General features: G+C 34.0%; 1 protein-coding gene across 5 annotated transcripts in view; it reads right to left on the reverse strand.

The window, feature by feature from the left end:
• The window catches only part of STRN3 (striatin 3), a 106,937-nt gene that overhangs the window by 22,828 nt on the left and 61,809 nt on the right, over positions 1–22,300 (reverse strand). For 3 of the 5 annotated variants that reach the window (XM_058738746.1, XM_058738749.1, XM_058738748.1), the window contains exons 6-8: positions 20,302–20,431; positions 17,708–17,849; positions 12,559–12,669 (exon numbers count right to left, since the gene is read on the reverse strand). In XM_058738746.1, coding sequence (XP_058594729.1) covers positions 12,559–12,669; positions 17,708–17,849; positions 20,302–20,431 — 383 coding nt within the window. Of the gene's footprint in view, positions 1–2,759; positions 2,895–12,554; positions 12,670–17,707; positions 17,850–20,301; positions 20,432–22,300 lie in introns of all 5 variants that reach the window. The other 2 variants (XM_058738750.1, XM_058738747.1) reach the window with 2 other exon arrangements.

Below are 22,300 nucleotides of genomic sequence, written 5' to 3' on the forward strand. Positions count from 1 at the left end.
ATGACCTGAGCTAAAGATGGACATTTAACCACCTGAGCTCCCCAGGTGCCCCTGAAAGAATTATTTTAAGCTGTATTACTACTTTCCATAACGACCCATCACTGGGGCATACAGTAATCACAGTAAATACTCAGATAACCTAAGAGATTTCATCAAGCAACTTAAGAATACTAGTATTATTTATTATTGCATTTCCTTTTTTTGAAATCTTAAGGTCTACACAATGGGATCTTACAACAAGGTTCTTTTCATACTTCTAGAACTAATTCTCCTTTGTATGGACACAACGGACCAAGGAAACCAGTAGCTCATATATCAAAAAAAACTCTTCCTTTCTTCAGTTTTATCAAACCTAAAGATCACAGCCCAATAATTGATCCCATTTACGTCAGTGGTGTCACTGTATATTTTAAATCTTTATTTAGAACGATCACTATTAAGTCATTCGGTTAAGCATCTGACTTCAGCTCAGGTCATGATCTCAGAGTTCGTCAGGTCTAGCTCCACATCAGGCTCTCTGCTGTCAGAGCAGAGCCCACTTCAGATTCTGTCCCCCTCTCTCTTTGCCCCTCCCCAAACTGCTTGCTCTCTAAAATAAAATAAGCATTTAAAAATAAAGGGGCAGGGCACCTGGTGGCTTAGTCAGTTAAGCGTCCAACTTCAACTCAGGTCATGATCTCCAAGTTCACAAGTTCGAGCCCCACACCAGGCTCTGTGCTGACAGCTCAGAGCCTGTAGCCTGCTTCTGATTCTATGTCTCCCTCTCTCTCTCTGCCCTTCTCCCGCTCATGCTGTCTCTGTCTCAAAAATAAATAAAAACGTTAAAAAATAAAAATAAAATAGAAATAAAAATAAAGGGGCGCCTGGGTGGCTTAGCTGGTTAGCATCCAACTCTCGATTTTGGCCAGGTCATGATCTCATGGTTTGTGGGACTGAGCCCTGCAGCAGGCTCTGTGCTGACAGTGAGGAGCCTGCTTGGGATTCTCTCTCTCTCCTCTCTCTCTCTCTGCCCCTACACCCGCTTGGGTGCCTACCCACCCACTCGCTCACGTTCTTTCTCTCAAAATAATAAGTACACTTTAAAATACCAAAAAGCCTGAAAATCTACCAATGACTGGTTACGTTTTGTTTTTGTTTTTTTTTTAATGGTCTGGCTGAAAACATTCTGTCTTTATAAATATTTGCAATATGACATGGAATTCAACAGGAAAGCATCAAGTTGGAGACTGCCACTGAAACAAGAGGTTATGAACTCTAATGTTCACGTCTTAGCTCTAAGTCCAAGGTGATTTGCAACTTTTTTAAATAACAAACTCTAAAAATTTACCCTTTAAAATGTGTAATTAGGTTTGTGCTTACTGGCCCCCTCCTCCTCCTACCATTAAGAAAGAGATTACTGACCTAAATTTTTCCTTTAAAAAGGACACATATACAGGGGTGCCTGGGTGGCTCAGTAGGTTGTGTCTGACTCTTGGTTCCAGCTCAGGTCCTTATCTCATGGTTTCGTGAGTTCAAGCCCCACATCAGGCTCTCTGCTGTCAGTGCAGAGCCACTTTGGATCCTCTGTCTCCCTCTCTCTCTCTGCCCCTACCCTGCTCTAGCACATGCTCTTTCTCTCAAAAATAAACAAACATAAAAAAAGAAAAGAAAACACCTCCTAAAGTAAAACAGGAAAATAGAGATCTGGAAAAATCTGGATCTGGAAAAATCAATACACTGCTATTTTTCATGCTTTAATGTATTTTGTTTTGGTTTTATTATTTTAGAGATTTTCTTTATTCTACCTTAAATTTTCTTACAGTTTATGATGAATGGTAAATATTACATGCAGAGATGACTATAAGGAAAAATGCAAAATTATTTAACTGTATGAAAAATGTGCTACTCGAGAAGTCTTAAAAAAAAAAAAGAGGTATTCAAAAACATTTAACTGGGGCATCAAACTCCCTTATACAGCAAAAGCAGAAACAACAATGAAATGCAGTCTATAGGCCAAATTATCAGATACTGAATTATCCTATATCACAATAAACCTTTGGCAAGAATTCAGTCTCATTACTTAGAATTATAACTACCTAGACCTAGATTTCTAAGTGATTCAAATACATCTATAGATTTTCTGCTATAATCAATTTTGGTAAAAATGCCTTAAGCAGTACTTTCATTTCCTACACATTTCTAGCTTAGGCACATTTTAGAAAATTCATTACTAGGTAAGAATATCTTTGGTACCAAGTTAAACAATAATGCTGTTACCTTTTTCTAGAATAATTAAATTGGCCATTTGTTCCATATATTTTTAGAAATTATATATATAAAGTTCCCAGTAAATGTTTGGCATTTAGTTGTCTCCTAAAAAAGCAGTAGTTACATTATCAGTAGCTAAATTCAAGCAAAATGACAAAATGACTAGTTTTTTTCCAATATGTACTATTTAAACTCCTTTTTTAAACTACTGTGTTCATGCTATTAGATCTGTAAGCTAAAGTTAGATTTCAGGAAAGTACTCTGAATTGACCAGCAGAAACAACTCCATCTAACATTAAAAACAAAAATAAAATATGCAGACATAAAAGCCAAAAATTCCAAAATCCCTAAGACAATTATACCAAGAGCTTGCCCAACACCTTCTATGAAGATTATATAAGCTGATCTTCAGCATTTAAAACAGCAGCAAATTTCACAATATTAAGTAGATGTGATTTTGGAATTAATGTCTTTTGTAATTTAAATAAACCTGGTAGCTAAATTTTGTATCTTCCTTTGCTCTTACAACTTCATGATCAGTCATTCTAATAGAGGCTGAACTAGACTGACTAATCATTCGTGAAGGGATAAGGGGCAGCTTATCTCCCAGATCAGCTATCTTGTGATAGAGTTTTGTCCTGCTGACCCTATAAATTAATGTCAGCAGTATAGGTTCATTTATTGGCTACTGCCTGACTTGCTAGCAGCCTTTAAAACTAATTTACTAACAAAACAGACTTTTTGAAAGAAGTTCTAGTTATAAAAATCTCAAATAATTAAATGTCTTCAATTTTCCAAGCCATCCCTCCAGAAATATTAAAAAGATTTAAATACTTAATACATTCACAATTTCTGTAGAGAAACAGATATTCACTATGTTTTATATCTAAGTATAAAATTGAGTATTCGGTCACTCAACCAAAGTTCTGTAAGCTCAAAGACACAGAAGGTACTCTTAAAACAAAAGGAAATTTTGGTATTTAAGATTAAAGTTTAACAAATCACAGAATAAAACATGACTGTTTTCCAATTTAACTATCTTAAAAAGTTAACCAAGAAATAAGTACACATGATTTTTATAAGAGTGCTACAATTAACTTTCCCTGGTGTTTATGTGACTATTTTCCTACCATATTTACACAAATGTGTCATTAACAAATTAACCACAATTTTTCTCAAAAATTTGCTTCATTTTCCCAAATTTGCAAAGCCTAATTTATCCATGAGCTGAGATTCTCAGTAAGAAAAGTCAACACTGTCATAGGCTGTAAATTTAAGGGGAGAATTTCAGCTGTAGCCTGGAAAATTCAGGCCAAAATATATAAAACTCAAAAGCATCTGCAGTACTGTGGGATCTTTTTAATTCTGAACTTCAGAAATGACAGAACTGTTTCTCATAATTTTGAAAGAAAATAGCTTCAAGAATGTCAGAAAAAAATAATTTGGAAAAACAAAAGAAAATATTATAAGTTAATATCAAGTAAAACAATTAAAACAGGCAAACCCAAGGTCACACATCATGACCCTGTATTTACATTAATGGACTGGACAGCTGTAAAATTATTAAATTTCACTATGGGTATTAAAATACTAGTAACTCTAAGGGCACCTGGGCGGCTCAGTCAGTTAAGGCTCTGACTTTGGCTCAGGTCATGATCTCATAGTTGCTAAGTTCGAGCCCCAAGTCAGGCTCTGTGCTGACAGCTCAGAGCCTGGAGCTTGCTTAAGATTCTGTGTCTCCCCCTCTCTCTGCCCCTGCCCTGCTCATTTTCTCTCTCATCTCTGTCACACTCTCTCTCAAAAATGAATAAACATTAAAAAAAATTTTTTAAAAAGAGCATCAGTAACTCTACAGGAATTATCATTCATCTGTTTATCCCTCCCTAACAGAATGCTACGCAGTGAGGTATTAACACTTAATGTAAATTGGTGAAATCTTACACATTTATTGGCTTAACAGTAATCCCTAACTTCTTAAAAAGTATCTCTACTCCTGGATGGAGGTATGCAATATGTCAAATAGTCTCAATTTTCTAAGATAATTACCATGGAGATTTAGATGAGGATTTTCTCTGTGACACTGAAGTGAGTGCAAATTCTCTAATAAATGAAAAACTGCCAACTGGATGTCTAACCATCAATTAAATTCAACATGAAAAAAAAAAAATGTTATCCAGGGGCACCTGGGTGGCTCAGTCAGTTGAGCGTCTGACTCTTGATTTTGGCTAGGATCCTGATCCCAGGGTTGTGGGATCAAGCCCCAGGGCTCCATGCCCAGGGCATGCATGGAGACTGCTTGGGATGGTCTCATTTTCCCTCTGCCCCTCCCCACACACACTGTAATGTAAAAAACACAACAAACAAAAAAAGATTTAATAAAAAAAAAGGTTTAATAATTTAAAAAAAAGTTAGTTATCCTTACTCACAAAATAGCTCTCCTTTGTAACTTTCCCATTTATGAATGTCGCCACCATTGGTCTGGTTTCTTTTCTAAACTTCTACACTACATTTTAACAATTCTTCTTCAACTTTTAAAATGGGGTGGGGGTGCTGTTTTTAAAAAGAATTCTCCTTTATTATTCTTCAGATTAATCTCCTCTTTCTGTTGACTTTATTCTAATAAAAGCTTTCACTCTTATCAATTACTGCCATAGATTTCCTAATTAGTTTTCCTACCTCCCAGCTCCATTTATCTTTAATCAAATTTGCATACCATAGCCAAATGAATTTTCTAAAATTATCACAATTATCACCCTTTACTCAGAAACCACAGTGGCACTTCAACATTCTTTGGATCAAAGCTAACTGAAATCTTGTCCTTCATCTTGCATGTGCTTCATGATCTGTTCCTATTTTTCCTATCCAATCTTATTTATCTTTTAATGCTCCATGACAACAATCTCCCTGATTTTCAAGTCAAAGCAGTTTCCCTATGTATCAATATTCACTAAAGTTTATTTCTTCCATATTTTGTCCTCAGCTATTCTTCAGGAAAGTGTAAACACTTCCTAGACACACACACACACACACACACACACACACACACAAAGTTCTATCCTCTAACATGCACTTCAACCTATCACAATTCTACCCATTCTTTCAAACCAGTTCCATCTCCTCTATGAAGCCTTTGCTGACCTTTCCCTGCTCATTCTTATTATACTTGTATGTACCATAACATTTGACTTTATTAGATATTACCTTACAGATAATTTCATGAAAGGGAACGTCAAAAACAATAAAGATGAGAAAGGATTTTATTACAGATGTGAAGTCATAATCTTCCTGAATACACAGACTGAAAAATGTGGAAGGAAAGGAAATTAGGAGATAACATGAAAGTTATTATTTAAACTGAAGAACCCAAATTACGTAATAACTTTTTTTTTTTTTTTTTACTACAAACATTAGTCTTTTTGTGGCATAGTGCCAAGTTCAGGAGAAGATGTAAGAACACTGCTTTAATTCTAGTTTCTCAAAAATTGCTACAAGATCAAAGCAGATTTCATAACCAGATATAAGTCTTATTTAGTCCCTAGTTTGTAGAATACACCTCAAATATAAATTTAATGTGTCTTCATTCTCTTTCTAAATATATCCGAGATCCTAAATATAATAAATGCAACAAAATACAATTTCAAGTAAAAAATCTGAGTCTAATTAGCAGTATTGAGAACACTGTAAAGGTATTAGTATAACAATACTATACACATTATAAAAACATTCAAGGGCCTAATTGAAAACTCATTAAGCATTTATTAAATAAAATCTGATTCTTAATTACTATTGGACTCCACAGAAGGAAAAATAACTTTACAACATGGAAAACATATTTTTTTACTATGAATTATAAAACAACCCACCTACCTCCTAAACCATGGCCATCAAATCTATACAAATCACAATCCTCTAAACAGATTACAGGACAATGAAACACATACTAATTATGCCACATGTAAGCCAAACTATGGACTGATGACTGCTGTGTTAGTGTTTTTAAACCTATACATATTCTCAATCACACATATTCAGGACGTGTGAAATTTACCTTTCTATAGATTGTATTATTCTAAATAAAACAGTACTTTTTTTTTTTTAACTGAATCTAACATTTTCCTTTTCTCAAAAGCACCCTGTGTTTATCAAAACTTATATTCTGAAGTGAAAGCAACCGTTAGTAGGCAATCTGGAAAAGTTAAGTTTATTTTAAAATAAGGATTTAGCTGGGGCACCTGGGTGGCTCAGTCAGTTAAGCATCTGACTTCGACTCAGGTCATGATCTCAAGGTTTGTGAGTTCAAGCCCCAGGCTGGGCTCTGTGCTGACAGCTCAGGGCCTGGAGCCTGCTTCAGATTCTGTGTCTCCCTCTTTCTCTACCCCTCCCCCACTGGCTCTCGCGTGCTCTCTCTCTTTAATAAATAAATAAAATTTTTAAATAAGGATTTATATCATGTTTACTAGATCTGTTTTACTTTCTATTATTCTAGCTAGAATAAAGTTTTCACATGATAAAATATCATCTTAAAAAAATAACATCACAATTATAAGGAAAATCAACTAGTTTAGCCACAAAGGGATTCTGTAGTTTTAAAAAGAGTACTGCTCTAAAGAGTATCAATCTGATACTTTCTGACCCTTGTCAAAATGAATTAGTTGAGATATTTTCTCAGGGTCGGGGCGGGGGGGGGGGGGGGACGACAGAAAACAAAGAAATCTGAGTTGATGAAGTGAATGGTTGGTTTTAAAGATGTGAAATTAAAGCAGGAAATATAAAACCAACCACACCCTTTTGCTATGAAACAACTGCTTTTTGTCTCTGATTTGATGCAAAAGAGAATACTGAACTGTTTTATGAGCTCTTCAAATTTATACTATACTCCTAGACAGAATCAGCTTAAATATCAAAGATATTTCATAGTGTGTGCCAAGTTGTTTTGAAACACTTACAAAATGTTATTGTTGCAAATGAATAATTTCTCCTTAAATGATAAAATGTTCAAAATACAGATATTTGGACAAAATTCAGACTTGACAAAATTATTACATTTTCTGGTGATGGTTTGTCATCTTGGATCTGGAAGAACAAGTGACAAACACTCATAGGAAATGTAAAAAAAAATGAAAATGAGAAAACAATCCAGGGACACTCACTTATATTTTATATTTTAAAAATACTGAAGGGGCGCCTGGGTGGCTCAGTCGGTTAAGCGGCCGACTTCGGCTCGGGTCACGATCTCGCGGTGAGTTCGAGCCCCGTGTCGGGCTCTGTGCTGACAGCTCAGAGCCTGGAGCCTGTTTCAGATTCTGTGTCTCCCTCTCTCTGACCCTCCCCCGTTCATGCTTTGTCTCTCTCCGTCTCAAAAATAAACGTTAAAAAAAAAAAAAAATTTTTTTTAAATAAATAAATAAAAATAAAAATACTGAAAAAAATAAAGACTTCCCTTTTCCAATGTACTGACAATCAAATCAAAAGATGTACAGAAATTCAATTAACACTAGGAAAGAAGGGGAATGAAAATCATATTCTATACACTGAAAAGACCAGAAAGTTGGAACAAATGACACTCATTAGGAAAACTAAGTTCATTCACTAAGAACCAGAACTGTAAACATATGTATTCTCAGAATGTGAATCTTTGAAATGGGAAAAGCCTATAAATCGCTTGAAGAAAAGATACGAAATAATATAATTTTAATAAGCTTCAATTTTAAAGGTCTTAAATAGCACAGGAGTAACAAAAGGGCATAGAATAAAAGCATCTATCAAAAGAAAATACACCATAATCCACAATTTAAACTTTCCACGTTGAAAAAGACAAAAATCGAAGGAAATCTTAAAAGATTTTTAACTCCTCCCTCATATTATAAATAAAGGTTTCAGATGCTTCACACTTTTTTTAATTTTTATTTTTTAGTGTTTATTCATTTTTAAGAGAGAGACACAAGCAGGGGAAGGGCAGAGAGAGAGAGAGAGAGAGAGAGAGAGAGAGAGAGAGAGATAGATAGATAGATAGATAGATAGATAGATACAGAATCCAAAGCAGGCTTCAGGCTATGAGCTGTCAGCACAGAGCCTGATGCAGAGCTTGAACCCACTAACCGTGAGATCATGACCTGAGCTAAAGTCAGATGCTTAACCGACTGAGCCACCCAGGTGCCCCTCAGATGCTTCACACTTAATCTAGATGCTACACTCTGATTTTTGTTACTTACACATTCTTACTGAGGTATGAAATACAGTAAAATGGAGACCATCAAAAATTTTTCTAGAAAAATCATACCAGACCAAAATATTAACACAATTAATTTAGATCCTTCCCCTTGACTCCCTTTGCCAATTATAGAACACTTAAGAAATTACTAAAGAATAAAAGAAAACTGAGTTGTAGGGCAGATAACAGTACTACATCAATTAATTTCCTGATTTTCATCACTGCAATGTGGTCACTTAGGTAATGTTTCTGTGGTCAGGTAACATGTTAAAGCATTTAAGGAACAGCACGGTTACAACCTGTTTTCTGAACTGTTCATAATAATAAATGCATGTATTTATAGAGAGGAAAGAATAAAGCAATGTGGTAAAATATTGACATGTGGGGAACCTGGGTGAAAATTACATGGAATTCTTTGCACTTTTCTTGGAATAGCACTTTCCCTTAAGTATTAAATTATGTCAAAATAAAAAGTTAAAAAGAAAAGGAAGCTTAACACTTAGGAAGTCAGAGAGCAAAATAACTGCATCAAGTCTCTTTAGTTTCATGATCTTTGCTTTTAGAAGTATTAACAGATAGGGGCGCCTGGGTGGCTCAGTCGGTTGAACATCCAACTTCAGCTCAGGTCATGATCACACTGTCCGTGAGTTCGAGCCTCCGTCAGGCTCTGTACTGACAGCTCAGAGCCTAGAGCCTGGAGCCTGTTTCAGATTCTTTGTCTCCCTCTCTGCCCCTCCCCATTCATGCTCTCTCTCTCTCTCTCTCTCAAAGATAAATAAACATTAAAAAAAATTTTTTATTAAAAAAAAGTATTAACAGATAAAGTGTATCTCCTAAGTATATCTCACTTAGCATGACATGAAATTAATACTGAATTATATCTACAATCTAAGGCAAAACTGTCACTTTTAAGTCATTTTCTTTTGCCTCAGGTGGAAAGAAAAGGGTAGAGTGGAGTAGACAAGTTAGAAGACACGCATTCGTTTCTTAGCTTTGGATTTTAGAATTCTTTCCAATTAAGAGTCAAATCATGGTTGAATCTTTTTACAAAGTTAAAAAGTTTATACGCTCACCTTTTTTTTTTTCCATTAAAAAAAAAGCATTTAGGTTGGATTACATCTGCTGAATGTATGTGCTAAAATTAGCAAATAATTTTCTTCCCTCTAAAAATCTGTAGAAACGTAGTGCTATGGTCCAGTGGGTCTAATTCACTCACATTTTGGGATAAAGGAAATAAAGAAGTCAAAAGATTTCAGTTTATGAATTATTCTACCTTTTACAAAGCTATATCTGATAAAATAGCAGAATAAAATCCAACAAAGATAGCTAAAAAGAATAAGAAAATTCATGAATTATCCTTTGCACATAAAATTAATCTTTGTATTCATATGATGATCTACCTAGATTAAGACATTAGAAGTTATGATACATCAATTTAAAAAGTAGGGGAGCCTAGTTGGTTAAGTGTCTGACTTTGGCTCAGGTCATGATCTCACAGTTCCTGAGTTCGAGCCCCGCACTGGTCTCTGTGCTGACAACTCAGAGCCTGGAGTCTGCTTCAGATTCTGTGTCTCCCTCCCTCTCTTCCCCTACCCAGCTCACACTGTCTCTCTCTTTCAAAAATCAATAAACATTAAAAAAATAAATAAAAAGGAGTTTTTTTTCCCCCCATTAAGTTTTATCTTCATATCAGGGATTCAGAGCCAATATGCTCACATTGAACTCTACATTCAAGAACAAAAAGATTTAATTTAAATTCACAGAAAAGTGCAAAAACAAACACATTATCTCCTAATTCGTTACTAAGACATTTTGCTGGAAACCTCACCTTTATATCTTTCTCTTTATATAGGTAACTTGACATTTATAAAAACATTAAAAATGAGAAATAATCTGAAGGTCTAACTAATGGATGCCAGGTTAAATCTACAAAATACAATACTATGGAACCACTAAAATTGTATTTCATTCACAGGACTGTGAAGCATTAAGAAAAAATGACTTAAAAACAATTTAATGATATTCTTGTTGAAAAATGAAAAAAAAAGATACTTAGAAAAACATGGAAAGATAGATTGCTAAATATTAATCTCTAGGTAATAAGTCTGCGGGTGTTTTTCATTTTTTTCTTTTTATTTCTATATATTATACTTCTTATACTGTCTGAATAACAATCATGTGTTATTTTTATGGTTATATAAACAAAGTTCCTTTTTTGAAAAAAACAACATAAAATCAAAATTAAAAGGACCTGGCTAAATAATACAGCACATATCTAGATAATGAAACAGTATTGAGACATGAGAGCCTCAGGCATGATGGCTCTGTGGGTCCCAGCTCCTGATTTAATCACAGCAACCCCCTTTTGTCTACTTCACATAGTTCTCCAATCTTATATTTGACAACAGGGTACTTTTTTTTGGTTAAAAAACAAATGAAAACATGTTATACAGCGGGAACATTTACTGACATGAAATGATGTCTTCTATGAAGTGTCAACTACATAGACAAATAACAAAACTGTTCATAATATATCCTAGTTTTAAAAGTTAATTAAATTAAAATTTTATGGGGGTTTTGAATTTTAGTTTCAGTTCATTTGTTTCTAATACTTCTTAAATAAGTAAACATATTTTAAAACCATAAAACCATTTTTTAGAAACAGTTAAAGCCTACAACTAAAAGAGACCTTAAATTAACTTCTATCTTCTTTCTAAACCTGAAAAAGGTATAGATCTAATGACAGCAGGGAAAAAAAATGTATTTATTTTAAATTAAAGCAACATTATCTAACATTTTGGAAAGAAACCTTCAGCAGATGAGTCAGTTCATGAATAACATACATTAAATAAGTAATCTAATATTAAACTACTTCATTTCATTAAAAAAAAGACCTAAATCCCAAAATTCTAATGTCATGGTGTCTGTATTACAATAGTCGTCATGTGAAAAGTATTTCATACTACACATGCTTAAATTATATAGGCAAGTGATGTTAGAGCTGAACACAGCCCCTGCCCAGCACTAAATTATTTAAATACAAAAAGCAGTTCACTGAATAATCTGAAACTTCTTATAGAACAGTTTTCATTCACATGCATAACAAATTAGCATAATGTTATAAAAGAAAATTGTGTAACAGATAAAGTCCCCAAAACACATTTATTAGCTTCCACAATAAATTAAACCATTTAAAAGAGTTTTACTGAAAAAAACTTATACCCATTTCCACTACACTCGCTATTTTATAAACTAATCTATCTGTTCCACAGAAAGGAATATGACAGAATGCCTATATGGTTTTAGTCTTTGCTATTCACTTTGTCCTTGACATAGTCAAAAAAGTTTCCCCAAAATAAGTTTCAAGTGTCTTCATTTAATACTCAAAGGTCTGAAGATGTCGTTCATGTGGCTGTTCTTAAAGTTTGATTCACAAAATGGAAATGAATGATTTCTTTGAGAGGTGCTGTAGCTAAATTTATACTTTTATAGTACAGTGGTTGGACACAATACAGTGAAAAATACTATGAGGTACCAAATGTTCCTCACTCACTGACCAAACAAACCTTTCTTGTGGCCTTCTGCTACAGAAGTCAAGAAAATATTACCTGAGAGATTTTTCTGCTGCGTCCTGGTTTGCTGTTGGATTAAGGCCAGAAAGCAGTAACAATGGAAAGGTCTTTTGAATTTACTAAATTTAAGGATTCCCAAACTAAAAGATGTAACCTAGATACGAGCTGATTACAGCTGTAACATCCTACTTAAAAAAATAAGGAAATTTATACTTTCTCCCTTCTGAACAAATTTTTATTACTTTTAATTCCAAGGCCAATACTCCTTACAATTTGGTAAACTTTTTAAAGCTTAAAAAAACAAAAACAAAAAACCCTTCCTTGAAATCTTTCCTTCATCCTCAATAACATATTTGAAATGATTTTGCATTTAATAACACATCCTAAATTATATTCAAATAAATTTTAATTATACAACAAAATTTAAAGTTAGTTGCCCAGTACACAAAAACAAAAAAAACACAGAGTTGAAGAATTTTTTTTTCTCAAAGATTGGTATACAAAAATTATAATAGAATCTGCACTTACTCTTCACCCCTTTCTTCCCCTTTCGTTCCTTCTTGTACTGTTCCTTCAGTTTACTTATTAGCCCCTGGTCTACATCCCAAACCTCAGTAGGTGGGGAGAGGTCATCTTTATCTACATGCAGCATATTATTAAAAGAAAAAAAATCAGCAGTTGGCAATGCAAGCTGTTGGCAGTTAACTGTTATAGCTTTACATAATCATAATAAAAATGTACTAACAGCATATACCCAAAATACTTTAAAGGTGCAGTTTCAGTTTTGGTATTCACAGCTCAAACTCTAAAAGCCCATCTCACAAGTTTCTATACAGTTAATACTAACAGTTAAATGGTGCTTCATTTCTATGAATCACAAATTTGAAGGTTATTATTCTTTCAATGACTGATATTCAATGGACTTATATTAGAAAACTAACATTATACAAAATAGATCACTGCATCTTTATAAAAATGTTAATAAAAATTATTCAGCCAGCATCATAAAAGCAAATGAATGAATTACATGCGAACTATTCATAAGAGTGCAAGCTGGAAAGGTCAGTGCCATTTTATTGATGAAAATACTCATGCACCTTCTGTCACACTGATTCTGCATGCACGGGATAACTATACTAATGGAGAGGCATTCTAGTCCAATATAATACATACATATAGTTCCAAAATACAATGTCTCAAATAATACATACAAAGCATTCAGAGAAGCCCACCTTGGCCCCCACCCCACCCAAATAGTTCCATATCTCATTACCTTCTTCCATTGGTCTACAACTAAGATTAGCAAAAAAAAACAAAAAAACAAAACTCAAATTCCACTGAAGAATTTTTTTAGGGCTGATTTTTTTTAGGGTAAGATAAAAGCAGTGACAAGCATGGAAAAGTGAAAACATACATTGCTGTACATCTGCTAAAGATGAAACTTCAGCTATTTTAGCTGAATCACAAATCTGTATTTATTTTAAGTAGATACTTGTGCCTGCAAAAATTTTACTCTATGGTAATCTAGAAGAAAAACAGCATTAAAAAGAAGCAGAATAAACGTAAGTCTATTAGAATTCCTTTTAAGTATTATGGGCTTTTCCTTCATGTGTTTAGTTCTAAAACAGCCACGTTATTAGGAAGTTTAACACTCTGTAAAAGAGTAACAACCAGGAATTTATATAAGCATGTCACTAAATAAAAATTATACCAAAACATATAGGCTAAGTCAATCAAGACTGACAAAATAGTAAGATTTTAGGGAAAAAACACTTGTTACATTTTTGGTAACTCATTATTTTAGCTCACAAGTCTTATAAACTGCCTGGGCCTCACTGACTTAATCCATATTCAGTGGACATTAAATAGCCTTTTTCCTCCCCTTTTATAGATTGCTATATCTAGTAAGTAAAAGAAACTCTATTTGAATGACACATACAAATTCAATTACTTACTGTACCTTGGGCCTTTCCTACTACAATTATTATCACTTTCTCCCTTATGGATATACCTATAATCTTAGGTAGTCAGTATATAAAAAGATTAATCCAAAACTTTAAGTTAATTTGCCAACTTGAATTACTTAAAAGTAGGTTGCTCGAGACTGAAATTTACACGTAAGATTATTTGTCAAATCTGCAAATTTTAATACTGTTTGTAATAATGTAGTAATACTGATTTAAACAGAAAATTCACTTTTCATGTACTCTAATCATGAAGTTTACAGAAAACTGTGCTGTATGAGAAGTCCTTCTGTGCACTTACTGAAGACTCCAAAAAAAAAAAAAAGTGATATGAAGAATTAATCATTTGCACTCATCTTAATGAAGCAATTAATTACTTTTAAAAATGACCACTTAAAGTAAGCCAAATGGACACATTTTAAACCTACAGAAGCAAACAAAAAAAAAAAAATCTTAAGTGGTAATTCCACAGGATCTAAAATTTTGTTAAGATAGCCAGTTTTTCAAAGACCTCTGTAGAAAAAATAAAGCTGTGAGTAACTGTAATTAAAGTAGCAAAGGGTACTGGAGTAAAAAAGCAAAAGAAAATAAACGGATAAGCCTAAGGAAAAAAACAAGTATTACTTGCAAGATAACCTAAAGTCTAGAAAACAAAGGTTAACTCAAGGCAGTGCAACGAACAGGTTGGTGAATGCATATGTGCTCAGAAAACATCCTGAAACTTGCCTGGTAAGTAACAGCTGATTTGATATTGCTTTTAAGAAATAGTTAAGAGCAAAAAGGAAGAGGCAGCATAATCTTCTACATATTAATTCTGTTTTTTAAAAATCTAGGGGGGAAAAATACCAAGAAATGAGGTTGGATCAGTTACGGGAACTTTTTTGTTTAAAAGGAAACACAAATATGCACACACAAAAAAATGACCCATAACAACTCAAAACCACAAAAACATAAAATTCTTCTATGGTAATGCTAACTATCAAAGTAGAGGAATTATATAAATCTACTTAATGTAACATAAAAATATAACCAACTTTATGCATATATTCAATACTTTAATTATCTATTATATTTAAATATAAACATTCAGATACTAATTATTTTTTTTGTAGTCTATACATTTCCACAAATCACAGTTTCAAGTTGGAGGAAAAAAAAACCAAACATGCTCAAAATGCCGAGTCTCCATGAGAGAAACAGCAAATTTAGAAAGCCCACTAACATTTTTGATTAAGAGAAAAACTAAAAACTACCAAAATTAAACTCAGACCAAAAATGTAGGTAAGAGAAAAAAACAGGATTTAAAAGCTCTCTTAAAAGCAGCAGTTTTACATGATAAAAGGTTTCAAAATTTGATATATCTGAGATTTCTGACATACAAAGTAACATATTATCCACTGTGGGTATGTATTGGGTTATGTTTCATTAGGATACATTACTTATTAAAAACAAACCAAAAAAATACCAAAAAATTGCCTTTACCCAATAATTTAAATCTCAAAACCACCACCTTCCCATTTAAGTAAATTCAAATTTAAGCAAATGAGTTAAATAAACGTTATGTCTGTATATCCATCCTCTTTGTTTTAGAAAAACTGAATATAAAACCTGTTGAGTAGAAAAGATAAATTCAGAAACACTGCAAAGATCCTTTGACAGTTTTCATTTGTTAAGGAAAGAAACTGCCTTGTTCTTTTCCTTCTAAAGAACTTAAAATGTTTTAAAGATGTTTCAGTCTCATCTGTAAGGAAGAAACTTTCAGTTACTTCCATTTACACAGAGATTCAGGTCACTCAAATATTAATAGTAAAAGTAAATAACATTTTATAGTTATCATTCACTATTTAGGCCTGCTCCTCAAACTGCAAAAGTCTTTGGAAAGAAGGACCATCAACTGTAAACAATATGGTACTTCATTATTAAAGAAATAATGCCATTTTATACAAATTAAATTCCCCAAATTTTTGTATGTTTTTGACTAATAAACTTCCAGCAATTTTAGGTGAAGAAAGCAGGAATGATGATGTGCCAAGATTTAGCTATACAGATCTTCGAAAACTGATTGTTATCTTTAATGAAAATAATCTAAATATTCCTCAGTAAAACCCCAATTAAATAATTGAACATATTGACAAAATATTATGAAGCTATTAAAACTGCTGTTGCAGAAGAACAATTTATTAAGTGAAAAGTGTGGGTTATAAATCAACACTCAGCAAAATCCTTTGTTAAATAAAGATAAATATACATATATAAATGTTAACCATGATTCTCTCTACATAGTGGTATTATAGGTAATTTTTAATTTCTTCTTCATGTGTCTGTGGGTTCTAAACCTGAAATATACATGTTATAAAATAATTATATATATATAATATAAACGTATTTATATAATTATAAAATAACCTGCGAAAAAACCCCAGTACTTTAGAAACTACTAGGAAAAAAAAAAAAAAAAGGTATCTCCAACACTTGAATGGGTTGCACAAAGAAGCTTAACAAAAACTTTAATACTTTTACCATGTCTCCTGAGCAAGGCTAATTCTTAAGAAAAGTAAACTAGAATATAGCTATTTTCAAGTAAGTACAGAAATGTATAATCAAAGACTATAAAGTAATTCTGAAGTTTTTTCTTATTTTCAACTAATGTGCCTCTTCTCTTCCCACTTAGAAGAAGAGGTAAGTGAAGGTCTGAAACAATGCTTGAGAATTATAAACAGTAAGAAAGCTGGCAACAAAATCCAGATTTTTAAGCGCTTGAAATTGTTATCTGGATAGTTAACAATTATCTTACCTATGAAATTTTATTTCCTCTATTAGCAATATTGGTTCAATATATAAATACAACATTTTTAATAATGTGTTTCCCATCACCAAAGTAGTTTTTAAGTATTTAGTGCTAATTCCTCCTGCAAATAGCTAAGCAACTTTGGTGTTTGACTGAAATATGCGTTAACGTACACAGTAACCTTTTCCAATAAAGCTCTGTAAACACAATGTGTGTTCTACCTGCCAGATAACATGCTTGTATTAAAAGCTGATTAAATGAACAACATACTGGACCTCAGGTTATTATCTTAATATAATTTTTACACTTTTATTTTACTTTCTAATGAGGTTTTCAACCCTGTATAAATAGAAATCTTTTCTTTCAGTTATGGCTGAATTATTATTAGCATTACATATCATTCCCAAAGGCTAGGCCCTAATATATGCATACTAAATATTGTATGTAATAAAGTTTAATACCTTCACTAAACCTTGTTCAACACAAAGCTATAATTAAGGATTAGTAGCTTTATTACTTTCTAGTAATAAGTCAGATAATATTATATAGGCATAACAAAAAGAGTTAAGTCTTCTTTAAACCTAGATACATTGCCAAATTAAATGATGGGAATGTTTAAAAGTATATACATGCATGGTTTTTTTTAATCTGCTAAAAAGAAAGGAAATGAATTTATTTCACCTTTAAATCAATAAGCTTCAAAAATCAAAATCTACCAAAAAGTATATATTAAACATAATTTTGTCACCAAACCTAAATAAATTGGTGCAGAACACCCTGAAATTATTCACTACCACTTCTCCTTGCTCTTGCTTAACTGCTACCATACATTTAAATACTCACATTCCACATATAATATTTAATAGCAATATATCTTTAAGGGCTAGATATTATCCCACCCCCATATTTTTTTTTATCAACTTACCCCATTCTGTGCCATCCCCTGAACTCCGTGCTTCTCCAGCTCCTTCACCATCTTCAGCAGTCACTAAAAAATCAAATTCTTTCAGTGCTTCCTCAGTATCAGGATCATCAGTTAGGTCAGCAGCTAAACCTTCATTACCTATCTGTAAATGGAACATAAGCCAAAAATTATTTTTATCCTAGATTTTAAAGGGGTCCTTTATATGTTTTTAACAGCATTAACTTTATTTTTTTAATATAATTTATTGTCAAATTGGCTAACATACAGTATGTACAGTGTGCTCTTGGTTTTGGGGGTAGATTCCCGTGATTCATCGCTTCCATACAACACCCAGTGCTCATTCCAACAAGTGCCCTCCTCAATGCCCATCACCCATTCCCCTCCCTACCCATCAACGCTCAGTTTGTTCTCTGTATTTAAGAGTCTCTTATGGTTTGCCTCCCTCCCTCTCTGTTTGTAACTACTTTTCTCCCTTTCCTTCCCCCCCATGGTCTTGTTAAGTTTCTCAAATTCCACATATGAGTAACACCATTAACTTTATATTTATACTCCCATTTTTAAATTACTTACACAAAATTTTAGTTTTTCCATGTAGTTCACCAATCATAGATTGTACCCTATATAAATGGTTAACAGCACCATGTGAAGATTACTGTTAAGATGCGATGCAAGTAATGTGGTAGTACAAAATCGTTAAAATACTAAGCAAGAATATTTAAATTCTTTAATTATAAGATTCACAATTACCCTATTTATAGACTCATGCAATCACTTATATTCTGATACACTGTGTTGAACTGATTTCACTCACTGAGAAGTGCCTACAGATTCTATTATTCACAGGGATATGGCATAGCTAAGAAGGATATTAACTGATCTTAGGTCAATAGCTGTGATAATAACAGTGCTATGCATCCCAGGGGGAAAAAAACAAACAAAATGAAAAAAGGGAAAGGATCAAAATCTCTATTCACCCGTGTTACACACATGAAATGTGACAGAAACACTGAGAACTGCAATTACAGCGTGGCAACTTTTTTTGAGGAAAGCTGGCATTTTCCCCACATTACTTAATATCCCAAGGAACCAAAACTTAACCTATCCACTTTTTTTTTTTTTTTTTTAACATACTTGAAGTATTCTCAGGGTGACTGGGTGGCTCAGTCAATTAAGTGTCTGACTCTTGACTTAGGCTCAGGTCTCACAGTTCAGACAGAGCCCTGTGCTAGGCTCTCTAAGTGTGAAGCCTGCTTGGGATTTTCTCTCTCTCCCTCTGCCCCTTCCCTGCTCATGCTCTCTCCCTCTCTCAAAAATAAATAAGCATTAAAAAAATATATACTACTATGATAATTCAAAAATGGATCATCTAATTTGCTTATATTTATAGGTAAATCACATCACTGATCAAATAGATAATCCAGTTTCCTAGGTTACAAGCAAAAGTAAATTTTTATTAATCTTTACCAAAAAACAAGAATGTGAACACACATATTTACAATCCATAGTTTACTCCCTCATCCAGAGTGGGAGTATCCCCACTGTAACTTGAGTTAATTTATCATGTGTTTTACTGCACATGAAGAGTCAGACTTCAGCAGTGACTATTAACTGTAGCAGCAGTGGAGAGAGGGTTCCTGGTTATTTTTTTTTAAAGTTTCAAACCACCACTAGCTCTATAAAAACAGACCCTTTATGGCTAGTTAGTGAATGATACACCAAATAATAATTTCTACTACATGTGGGTAATAGTAACAGCCGACTATATATAAAACTTGCATGTGATATGATAAAATAAAAAATGATCAATCACTCTAATGTAACTTAAGACATCTTGAAAATTTCTATTCCAAATAGAATAGATTTTTTTTTTTCCAAGGGGAGCAACATGTTCTTTTATTGATGCAAGTACGTCCAGTCACACCAACAACTGACATCCTGTGTTATGGTACAGCTTTGTCCTCAGAGTTCATCTCAAAATACCAAAACATCATAAGGTGTGTATCAAATTGGGAAAATAAAGTAGCAAACATAGACACTGTATCAGGTAGGTACCAGGACTGATGACCCAGTGGAGTGCACACTGACATGTAAAGCTCCTTAATGTTGTATTCCAAATATATATTCTCAAGTTTTTAGCCTTTCTGTATCTCAAATACGTAAACAAAGTAATATGTACTACCAAGATACAATATGTACTATCTAGAACATCTGAAAAGTGCAAAAACACTGTGACAATACAGTGTTTATAATCTTGTTCCACCCAGGGCTGAGGGCGACGTCCATATCGGATTGGGGAGCCACCCCTTCTTGAGGCCCCACCTCCACATCTCCAGGCTCTCCTAGGAAGCTTTGGGAATTTGCAACTAACTGACCCATCCTCACTTGGGCATCTCAGCTGCAGGCTCCTGGGAAGCCAGGCATACAGAGAGAAACAAGGGTGAGTAGTTCTGAATCTGCTTGTGCAGAATGAAAGCCCTGCTGTGAGGGAGAGTCAGAGCAGATGGCCCACCTCTGGCTTTTGAGGGATCAGGACTTGCCCTCCCACAGCCACAGTGTATGTATTAGCTAATAAAAATTAAAAAATGAGTTCCTACTTTGTGTTTATTCATCCGATGTTTATCTTTTCCTTCTGGGATGCCTTCAATCATGTCATTTTCCTCTTCTTCATCACTGTCATCAGCATTTTCTAAAAAATTGAATGTCTCAAGAACATCACCAGAGGGCCTGTCAAAGGGGAAAAAGATGAATCCAGATATTCCAATGGTTAATTCTAACATTTCTTTCTGGTTCCTATTTTAAAACAGTACTTGAAAGTAGTATAGAGGGGCCCCTGGGTGGCTCAGTCAGTTAAGTGTCCAACTTTGGCTCAGATCATGATCTTACAATTCGTGAGCTTGAGCCCTGGGTTGGGCTATGCACTGACAGCTTGGACCCTGGAGGCTGCTTCAGGTTCTGTGTCTCCCTCTCTCTCTCTCTGCCCCTCCCCTGCTTGTGCTCTTTCTCATAAATTTTAAAAAAATAAAAGGAAGGAAAGTAGTATAAAGATTCAAATGATAACCTACTTATAATGTAACGCCTAAGTACTCTACCCAAGAAAAGACTGTTTTCTGGCTCAAGTAAAAGTGATTAAGTTTTTCCAATGTTTACTGTCCAAAATATTTTTGAGTAATTACTGTATCAAAATAAAATCACATAGTGATAGACACTCAAATGTGCTATTATTTCTCAAAATAAAGCCATCACAAGCAAGCAACTTAAACTTAGTATTTCTTTTTTTTTCTTTTTTTTTTTTTATTATTATTTTTTTTTAATGTTTTTTATTTATTTTTGGGACAGAGAGAGACAGAGCATGAACGGGGGAGGGGCAGAGAGAGAGGGAGACACAGAATCGGAAACAGGCTCCAGGCTCCGAGCCATCAGCCCAGAGCCTGACGCGGGGCTCGAACTCACGGACCGCGAGATCGTGACCTGGCTGAAGTCGGACGCTTAACCGACTGCGCCACCCAGGCGCTCCTTTTTTTTCTTTTTTTAAGTAAGCTCCATGCCCAACATGGGGTTTGAACTCACAACCCTAAGAGTCACATGCTCTACTGACTGAGCCAGCCAGGTGCCCCTAAACTTAGCATTTCTTAAAGTTTTACAACCTCTTGTAGCTTGGCCCAAATATTTGAAGACTAAAACCTGCCCAGATTTAAAGTTATGGGGTAAATCAGACATAGATATTCCAATCCATTTCACAGATATTCTTACCTAGAAAACAGGATTTTTAATATACTAAAGAAATACTTTCAGGTCTTTCAGAACCATTTGTGTACTAGGTAATAGTGATAATTTATTTTTATCTACCTACAAACTCATTTTTTAAGCTATAATCTGAGTTCCTCTTCTATTTACAAAAGAAGTTTTTAAAAAGCTGTTTAAATGTCTAACAACACAGCAAGAGAATGGTGGAAATTTCAGCTCAACACAGCCTCTCACAATAAAAGTCTCTGTTCTTCCATTAACCACATGACTGAATTTGGCCAAGTCACTTAAACCTTTTAGCCTCAGTTTCTTTACCTGTAAACTGTTTGGGTTGAACTAGATGATCTTTGGGTACCAAAAAGAATAATCTAAAATTTGGAGGGTTTTTTTCCCCCTCCCTGATTGTTTCTAAGGATACAATATAATTCAGACTATTTTTTTTTAATTTTTTTTAATTTTTTTTTTTTAACGTTTATTTATTTTTGAGACAGAGAGAGACAGAGCATGAATGGGGGAGGGTCAGAGAGAGGGAGACACAGAATCTGAAACAGGCTCCAGGCTCCGAGCTGTCAGCACAGCGCCCGACGCGGGGATCGAACTCACGGACCGTGAGATCATAACCTGAGCGGAAGTCGGCCGCTCAACCGACTGAGCCACCCAGGCGCTCCCAGACTATTTTTTAATAGCCCTTTAACATGGCATAGATTTTAACAGGTCTACTATACTCTGCCTGTTCCAGCACATTGTTTAAGGGCCTGCATAAAAACTGAATGTACTTAAGAGATGGTTTGTCCAAATACAAATTAGTAAAGACAAACAAAAAACTACCACAATAACAGAACATATACT

The sequence above is a fragment of the Neofelis nebulosa genome, chromosome 7 (assembly GCF_028018385.1).
Source record: "Neofelis nebulosa isolate mNeoNeb1 chromosome 7, mNeoNeb1.pri, whole genome shotgun sequence".
Lineage (NCBI taxonomy): Eukaryota > Metazoa > Chordata > Mammalia > Carnivora > Felidae > Neofelis > Neofelis nebulosa.